Source organism: Malus sylvestris, chromosome 5 (assembly GCF_916048215.2).
Source record: "Malus sylvestris chromosome 5, drMalSylv7.2, whole genome shotgun sequence".
Lineage (NCBI taxonomy): Eukaryota > Viridiplantae > Streptophyta > Magnoliopsida > Rosales > Rosaceae > Malus > Malus sylvestris.
In genome coordinates, this window is record NC_062264.1 from 34,770,976 (window position 1) to 34,780,777 (window position 9,802).

Genomic DNA, 9,802 nt, shown 5'->3' on the forward strand with positions numbered 1-9,802 from the left:
CTTTGATTCATGGAGAGCATCTTCTTCTTGTTTTTTTTCTAATTAGTCCATTTTGGTTTTCCCCGCTCCCTATTCTACGTTGAAAATGATAGATTTAGGTTTTTGTTAACTCCCGAGTTTTGGGTGCCTTAAACTAGAGAGTGAAACCTAAAACCCATCTCCCTAATTTCTTGTCTTTCTCTCCATTTTCTGAACTGCATACATTTTATATCCTAATAATGTGCAACTATGCCACCAAAATGGATCGAAACTACCAAAAACACAAAAAAAAAAAAAAAAAAAAACAAAACAAAATTTGCTGCCCAGTCGATTAAACTATTGCTCGTTTGTGCCAAGAGCCGGCCACCCTCTCTCAAATGAAGCGCTTATATCAAAACGTCTTTTTCCCTCCAAAGTTTCCCAATGTATTACTGACTTTGATTCATGGAGAGCATCTTCTTCTTGTTTTTTTCTAATTAGTCCAATTTGGTTTTCCCTGCTCCCTATTCTACGTTGAATATGATAGATTTAGGTTTTTGTTAACTCCTGAGTTTTGGGCGCCTTAAAATAGAGAGTGAAACATAAAACCCATCTCCCTAATTTCTTGTCTTTCTCTCCATTTTCTGAACTACATACATGTTATATCCTAATAATATGCAACTATGCCACCAAAATGGATCGAAACTACCAAAAACACAAAAAAACAAAACAAAACAAAACAAAATTCGCTGCCTAGTCGATTAAACTATTGCCCGTTTGTGCCAAGAACCGGTAACCCTCTCTCAACTGGGACAAGACTGGTGCCTCGTCCCGACTTTAACATAGAGAGAGAGGGTACATTAAACGATTTTTTAAACTTCATCTTTGGTCAATCAAGTTGTTTTTGCAAATCCAAAAGACAGCTGTGTTTGATCTTCCATTTTGCTTTGACCAAGAAACAAGTCCTTATGCTAACTACCCGAGAAAGTCTTGAGTACATGGTCCACATACGGGCTGGGAGCCTGTGAGGGCTTTCCTTGTATCACAGCCTCACTCAAGAATTTCTCCAAATACATAGCGCAATACTCCCTGAGGCTTAATACAAAGTTCAGACTGCAATACGAACTAGAACGATGCAAATCTGCATCTATTACCCGGGTCACTCAAAAGGATGATCAACTATCTTATACAGCAAAATTTCTCCAAAATTACTTTTTTAAAGAGAGAATTTGAGTTGCTAATGAAACAGAAAATCTGATTATATGTCTCAACTAGTACATTGTTGCTTTTCATAAGCAAGACATCTTTAGCTAGAATGGACAAACCCTATGTTCCTGAGAATTGCCGAATCCGATTGTATAAAGCAATGTTGTAAATTAGTACATTTATGCGTACACACGAGTATATATGGCATTGAACCTCAATTTTCCGGGCGGCCATAACCGTATACGGAACGTATTAAATCAGTCGAATGCTTCTGGAGAAGAGCATTGCCAAGTTCTTGCACCAGACCACCCCGCATTCATACCAATGTTAGAGAGTCCTGTGAGTAGGAATACCTAACTACATCCCAATGCAACTTATACTTGTTAGATACCGCCCGAGGCTGCTCCATACACATGTCATGAAGCTACAAGATATTCGGCTGTACATCTTGTCCCACTCGGAGCCACAGATCATCGTCCCTACCTATGACTTCGCTTCTTTCGTATTTCAGAAGTATCCCAAACAAAATCTTTCCCTGCATCAGTAAAAAATTTGATCTGATTTGGTCTGTGAATTAAAAAGATAATAATTAAATAAACATAACTTTCAAAAATCCATCAGGATTACCTTCGCTCTCCTATACGATGCTAGAGTAGCCAAAGGTTCATTTGACTTCTGCACTTGTCCAGCTTCATGAACAATGTTGATCATCTGGCAACGATTACATCCACCCAAAGACTAGGAAACAAAACATAAACAAATTAATGAGACAAAAAGAGAGAAAAGGCATCCTTATGTTTAAAGTAACAACTTACTGTGAAGTATTTATTCCCAATTTTAAGATTTCTCCATCCATCTTCAACATATGGTTCACCCCCAGATAAGACGAGGTTGGGCCGAAACCTCATTGGATCGATTTGACCTGCAGCTCCACGAGCACCCTTTTGTACGTCTTCTGCCATCAATAACTCAGCAGCATGAAATTTCAAATATCAAGGGAAAAGGAAATTTTATACACCAAACGACCACTAAATTGAAAAGAGCATAGACATTAATTGTTCGTCTGAAGAAACCTTTCTGTATGTGCTAACTTGCCCTCGGTTAGATTGGAATATGTTCTCCAGCTAGCTAGCTCATGGAGGGGTTTAACCACAAATTAAAAGCGACATCTTGACATGGTTTTTACAGTACAGTAAGAGGTTCCATTACTATGTAAGAACTTACTTGTGCTTACTCTGCGGTTGAGGTCAGATACGCTTTCCTCAGATATTAATAAGAACTGAGCTTCATTCGAAAAATTCAATATGCCCTGCGCATCTCTGCCCATGCACATACTTTTGCTCTTATTCAAGCAATGGTTGTGATTCGAACTATAACAGTGTAATAAAGTGCATGGTCGGCCAATGGCATTGCTGAACCAAATATTGGCTTCATTGTCGTAACACTGTACTTCATATCTAAGGGAAGAAAAAAGACATAACTTCAAAAGCTTTATATAAAACTTAAGCGAACTTTCTAAACTTCATAATTTCACTACATGGAAACTGTCGTAATAACAAATACTCACAGAAAATAACTAACAGATACATTATTTGATCTTTCAAATTAGAAAAATGGACCCAGAAACAAATAAGTGCTTAAGAAATTATGCTGATTTCAAGCCACCAAGATCTACATATGTATATATACATATATGAATGCACACATCTGCTCTGGTAATATTTTTGTCATAGTTACTTCATCACAGTCATTGCTATAGTAATTGTCGATATCTGTGACTTGAATTAAACCCTACTTAAATCAGGTAATAATGACACTAACATTCCACCGGTATAGAAAGCCATAGTGCTAACAAGGCCATACTAATCTAGAAGTGAAGATTAAAAAGCAGTTAAATTGACCGACCGGAAAATCTAAAAGATCATGGGATTTCAGTTTAAATTTTTTCTCTTACCTCTGGCCATTTAACTTAATTTCTTCTCGCACACCATTGCATGAATCTGTCAGAATGTTGATTGGCAGTCTCGCTTGGCATCGTGGTGACTCTACAAACAATATTCCCTCATTGAGGTCAATAAAAGTACTGATAAAGCACATGTCAGGAACCTGCAAAACCAAGTTTAGAAGAATTAAGTGAATATTTATCAATTTTATTGGTCAAAAGATAAAACAATTTGATGTTCACATACTCCAAATTATGAAATCTCCCCCGAGATCGTGTGTTCGTATCCCCCTCCCCTAATATTCCTTGTATCAAAACTATGAAAAACTCTATGAAGAATAGATCAGACACTTGGAAATTATAACCGTGTGGGCCACATCTAGAATGCTGTTTAACATATTTTTTTTTATATTTCACCTAGAAATACCCTCATCTTTTAGAAAAAAGCTAATCCTTTTAACAAAAAACCAACTAAATAAATAAATACTAAAAGGACTAGCTCAAAATAATCTACATGGTACTCATTTATTACTACTTTAGTTATGTCCGCCATTATGGATTAAACATGGCTGCTTTAGCAGGGTGGATTTAAAAAGCTTGAAATGGGAAATGGACATATGGTAGTAGATGGAAATACACCAGGTTTCCCCATAGAGTTGTGTTTGTACGTGGCATGCATGTAAAACTACTTCTGCATCAGAAACTACTTTCACCTTTTTCTGTGTAAGAATTTCACCACTTGGGCTTGTAAGAACCCATTCTCGATCATGAAGCAGACCTGCTCAAAAATCACAGAAAAAAGAATAAAATTCAATCTGTAAATCAACTTTAGAAGCTCCAACCCAATCAAAAAATTTAAATTTACGCAACCCATGGAAATGAGAAGATGGTAAATAGCTACCAGTACTGCTCAAAGGCCAACTTTCCACGGTGAATCCTGCGCATGATTTTATTGGGTAGACAGTAATCGACTTGAGATACAAACTAGCAGCTGGTAGTCTGCTTTCAGGACCTACAATTTTTTAAAACTTAATTTTAGTAAGTTGACAAAGTTTACTGTGAAGGCAACACATCTACACAAGAATCACTCAGAAAAGTGTAACGAAGAAAATTTGACATCAGAAATAAAAGACATTGATCTAATTCCAGTTTTCAACTCATTCGGCCGATAATACAAAGCAGCATACTAATTAACCAGAAAGAGGATGAACCTTGGTTTATTTGATAACCCCTTTCATTCCAATTTGGTAATGCCACAAACGAACTTGTCAGGAAATCAACGAATTTCTGCATATCATAAAACAAGAAAGAGAGAAGAAAATTGGACAGGAAAGAAAACCCCAAATTAGTGTTTTCGGCTATATTTCTCTCATTGTGTGTATACTGTATATTATATATTCCGCTCTTTTAAATTAACACAGAAATGGCCTTCTAAAAATCTAAGAAAATGAGCATCTTAAAGCCGGAATATTGAACTTCAAGTTCATTTAGAATCCTTACATTAGCTTATGTATGAAAGTAAAACTAGAAACAAAATGCAGCGCCACTGTACACTCAAAATTTTGACTAGAACCCTCTATGGTTTGAGAACGAATATCTACCTTTGCATCTTCAAACGTTGACATATAACCAAAGGATACTCTCACAGCTCCAGTAGGTTTGCCATGAATTATGTCATTATCATCCCAGCAAACATGGCCAGCCTAATTTCAAAAACCTAATTGTTATAAATATTTCTTAACACTCCAGAATCCAAAATAGACGTCATGAGTGGACCATGTAAATATAATAAAAGAAACTGATTGAGAAGCAAGAAACACCTCAATATTTGAAAGAAGATCTGAGTGAGACAAGCCAAGATATTTTGCACATGCACCGGGATTGCAAAAGCATCCTGTCTACACAGAAAGCAGGATATAAGGGACTGTCAAAACCTATCCAAAGGGGAGTGAAGTTACTGATCTTATAGAGTAGAGTACAAAAAAATTGATAAGAACAATAGGATCAGTTGAATGCCAAAAGAAAATCTCACAAATTTTACCCGTAACTGAATTCCAGATAAAGATGCCAGTTTTTCCACTTCACGGTATCCACACCAAGATCCATCCAACCTTTTCAAGTTGAAAGTGACTGTAGGGCCAAATCCATGAAATGATGCCTAATAGAGGAAAGTGTCAAATCACAGCAGATGGTTGTTTACAAATCCCAAAAAACATAGTAGAAAGAGATTGAGTGTCAGTACTCAGTAGAGTATACTCATCAGATGTAAGACTTCCCAAACTAATTAACGTCGACAGATAAGAAGCCCATAAATCAGAAATGTTAAAAAGTATAGCAAACATATTCATCATGTTAACCAGACCCGCTGAACGTCAAGAAACTAAAAAAATGGATCTTGATACTCCAATAAACTTGGTTTTCACCTTCTACTTTCTTTCCCTTGAGAATTACAAGCAGAGAGGCTCCCTTAAAAATCCATGTCTACTTGTAATAAAAATAACAATATAACCATCCCCACCCCAAAAGATAAAGCCCTTCATTCGGGCCCTGTTTAAATAAAAGCAGCAGCTTTGTTAAGAACAATAGAAACACGATAAGCATTAAATTACAACCTTTGAAGTTCCATAGAGTGAGCAAACACTGGCTCCATTTTCATGCCTCAAGGCCAAGAGCTTCTTCCTCACATAAGTTGCAAGTGATGCTGTATGCCTGTAATGTAAAAGGGTTACGCGGTAGAGCATATCAAATGTGTGTAGGCAGAAACAACTGATGAAAGATTATAACGAAAAAGTATGAAAACCGAGAAGAAAATACACTTCTGGACAAAAGAAACATTAGTAAGAAAAAGGTTTATTTTTCTCACTGTACAAAATGCATTGTGAAAGTAACAAACTATAACATACCGAGATATGGCAGATTCAGTTAGGGAATTGAGAATTTTGAACCCATGGTGAATAGATGCTATGCTCAGGAATGAAATGGTACCGTCCTCAAACAGCTCTTCCACACCTTTTCTTCTTCTAACGAAGTCAATATCAGCAATTGAGGCTGCGACTGTGCCTGAAATATTCTAATGATTACCCACTGAGTAACAATCCCGATGGTGATAGAAAATTAGGTAAAAAGGTGCAGACCTCCACTGAAGTATGTCTTCTTTAGTAATCTGGAAGCATCTGAGGTATAACATAAACAATATGTAAGATTAGAGAAAACTTCCAGCACACCATTAGAAGCTATGGATATATTCATGATTAATTACTTACCCTTTCGAGCAATGAGCGCTCCAAGTCCAGTTGGATAACCAAATAGCTTAACAAGAAACATAAAAACCAAAAATCAATACCCAAAGGTGATTGTTTCTAATACAATCCAAACAAATATATGTACCTTGTAGAAAGACATAACAACAAAATCTGCCGGATATTGTGATAAATCCGGTGGTTCTGTGGCAGATCCTTTTGCAGCATCAATCAAGACCATCCAGCGGCCACTTATGAGATACAAAATAAAAAAGAACCAATATTTAATGCATAACACCCAATATGAAGAATTGTTTGAAAAATTCTCAAAATTTCTATAGTGTATACTACCCACATGTGCAATATAAACAAGAAAGTATACTAGAATGGGCATAAACTACGCTGTCTAACAGAGAAGAAATCAAAGAGTGATCATCAGCAAAGATTCTACAAGAACAAATTTATTATACTTGTCTTCCAGGAAAACCCTTCATTGAAAAAAAAAGAGACCAGATGACAGATAGAGAGACTCAGAGGATAAATATCTATCACATTCTTCACTCCAAATATGTGTTCTACAGACATCCATAAAGGACTGATAAGCATAATATAAACTGATTGCAGTAACTATTAATAATAATTTTGTCGAGATAAAATATACCATCATTCACTAATTCAAATTAGACTTGAGTGCAAATGGCAGAGCATATATAAAAGTTAAATGGATAACAATGGCATGACTATCATACTTGCAAAATGGGGAGCCATCCAGAATTCTTGCTGGGTCTTCTTTAATTGTCTTCACCAAATCAAGATTAAATCTCAACCCTGAGAAATTGCACTCTGAGGGGAAGGCAAATAAGTTATATGCATCACCTGTATCAGGTCAATTAAATGAATCAAATTCCCATACGTTATCATGAATTCTCAAGAAAATATCAGTATGCAAAACTGATGTTTATATAAGAGTATAGAACATAACCCTCTATATATCTATATCCATATATGCATCTATATATGCATATGAAGTAACTTAGAAAGGAAAGACAGACAGCCAGTGTGTGCACGTGTGTCTTACACAGAGACAGAGAGAAATAGCTTAATTCGAAACGATCCATGAAGAATATAAATCAAGATTTTCTATGAGTTCAAACAATCCTCACAGGTCATGTTCCAACTTACTGATGTTGCAACAGATATCCAATGCGAGATTGCCATAATCTTGAATGTCACGAGGACTAACCGTGAAAAAATTCATAATTCAGCCAAACTGTTTGGACCCCCTCTTTCTCTATCAAATGTGTGTGTGTGTGAATACATATGTTGGAAACAACCATTCAAAGATTCTTGGATGATGTGCTGCGATAAAGTTCAGGTCAATTTCCAGTCGATATCAAAAGTGTCCACTTAGAAATACCTGTTGGTTCTCCCTCCAGGGATCTAGCTTCACTTCTCCTTTGTATGGGGTGCCGCAATGCCTTTGTGGATGCTACAGTACCATTAGATACTCCATGATGCGCAGTCTCTTCAACATCTATTGCAAAAGCTGCAGCTCCTTGACCCAGTGCATATCTAAACTAATTAAGGGCTACATTTATATGGATTTCACACTCTTAAGAAGGTGAAAAAGGCAAAAAACAAAAGAATAATGACTTCAATTAATAATTTAGCAGTATGTGCAAACAATCGCAAACGAAAGGAACAGACTTGATTTCAAAAAGATTTCAGGGATAATAAAATCATCTGACAAAACTGATGTGTAACTATGCCAAACATTAAGCACAAACTTGGAAGCTGTAACTTATAACAGAGATTAAAAAATGATGATTTTGTAAGGCATGCTAGGATGCTCTCTAATCCCAAGTACACTATTGTGATTCTCCATCGTGTAAGCAAAACAGCTCTGACAGCTCCATGGAAAGGCCTCCCCTACCAGTTTCAGCGCCGCTGTAGCCCCAGAAGTGAAAATGCAGCTGTAATCTTTTGGGGATGCTTTACAATAGTCCAGGACCTATACGAGTGTAACAGGGCTATCAAAAATCTCAAAATACAAAATGTGGGACGAACTATTGATTTTGCACATGAACCACCAGATGTTAAATATCACTCGCTAACACAATTCAGAACAACAATTAGCACTCAGAACATTTGACAATCTATCTAAATACTTGGAAAATTAGAAAAAGATTGAACCTTCGAAAATACAATAAATTGGGAAAATAATACGGAAGCAGATGGAGATAACATGGTATACCTGTTGCCGGGCTTCACTTACGATGTCACTCGTAGCAGAACTGGTATCACTTTGGCTATCTAGATACAAATTAAGGCACTTAACGAAAAAAAAATACAATAAGATTACACGAAAATCTGACTTCAAGTTTTAAACAACAAGGAAAACAAGACTATTCCAAATTCTGTTCCAGCAACCAGCAACTACATAACGATTTCTAAAACCGAAATCATTCATTTTACACGTAATAGGATACGTGGGTTTCCATAAGCATTGGAAGTGAAATCTTTGAAGATTGCTTCCATCTGCAACTCAGAATACATAGTTGCACCAGCATGATCCAAGTACACAAGTCCTACATTTTCCAAACCCAACAGCATCAACAACCAAAACCCAATAATAATTCAGTTAAAAGATTGAAAATTTTCACTTGGGTCAACTAAAAAGATTGAAAAGTAACAAATTTCAATCTCAGAAGCTCTGTTGTATCGTTTTCCAGCTCAAATTTCTCGGGAAACAAGCAGAAATTAAAAGGGACGGAACATAGAAGGGAATTAAAGAGATGCAGACCATCTAATCGTTTGAATTCGGTAGCTCGGATTTCGTCGATGGTTTTGGGTCCGTTGGGGTATCCGTAGTGCTCTCCAAACTCTCTCAGAAACGCTTCCTTGCTCGCCTCCATGCTCGATTACACGGTGGGACAGAGAGATGGATTAAGCGGTAAATGAAAATTTTGTGCCTTCAAGTTTCAAGAGTTTGTGAGTGGCCTTAAAAAGTTGAAAAGTAAAAGCTTTATTAGTTTTCGCTACTTTGACAAGGCGTCCAACCATTCTACTTCTTGTTCTAAATGCCAATTGATTCGGCTTACCATGTGTCTACACTTCAGCAAAACTCAATATTTCTGAATCTGACTTTTTTTTTTTTTTTTTTTGAGTTTCTTTCGGTACTGTTCACTTTTAACGAAAAATTATATTTATATCTTTCCTGGTACTATTCACTATACATTTAAAAAAAGCTTTTTATTAAAAGAGAAGTTTTTTTGGACTTTTCGTTAGTTTTTTTTTTCTCTTATGTATTCATCGAATTGTGATGCAATGCTTAGATGTATTTATCGGAACCGGATTCCCTCCCGACCCAAAGGAATTAAGCCTAAGGATCAAATGATCTGGGCCATTGAAATTTGATCTAATGGCTACAATTATTATAACTTTTAGAGGGCCTCTT

General features: G+C 36.3%; 1 protein-coding gene across 2 annotated transcripts; it reads right to left on the reverse strand.

Moving 5' to 3' along the window:
• Window positions 1–1,155: 1,155 nt before the first annotated feature.
• On the reverse strand, window positions 1,156–9,420 carry LOC126624015 (molybdenum cofactor sulfurase). Of its 2 annotated transcripts, none has more exons than XM_050293012.1 (22): window positions 9,149–9,420; window positions 8,835–8,933; window positions 8,600–8,658; window positions 8,196–8,356; window positions 7,763–7,917; window positions 7,095–7,221; window positions 6,494–6,596; window positions 6,370–6,415; window positions 6,241–6,279; window positions 6,010–6,166; window positions 5,719–5,815; window positions 5,148–5,264; window positions 4,927–5,004; window positions 4,708–4,809; window positions 4,318–4,393; window positions 4,008–4,118; window positions 3,820–3,884; window positions 3,119–3,270; window positions 2,389–2,621; window positions 1,980–2,116; window positions 1,792–1,902; window positions 1,156–1,699 (listed from the first exon to the last, which is right to left on the reverse strand). In XM_050293012.1, the coding sequence occupies exons 1-22, from the start codon at window positions 9,258–9,260 to the stop codon at window positions 1,589–1,591; spliced, it is 2,448 nt and encodes an 815-aa protein (XP_050148969.1). In that variant the 5' UTR covers window positions 9,261–9,420; the 3' UTR covers window positions 1,156–1,588. The 2 variants fall into 2 exon arrangements, with proteins under 2 accessions (XP_050148969.1, XP_050148968.1); XM_050293011.1 differs by having other exon boundaries at window positions 1,980–2,119; window positions 9,149–9,419.
• Window positions 9,421–9,802: the final 382 nt, after the last annotated feature.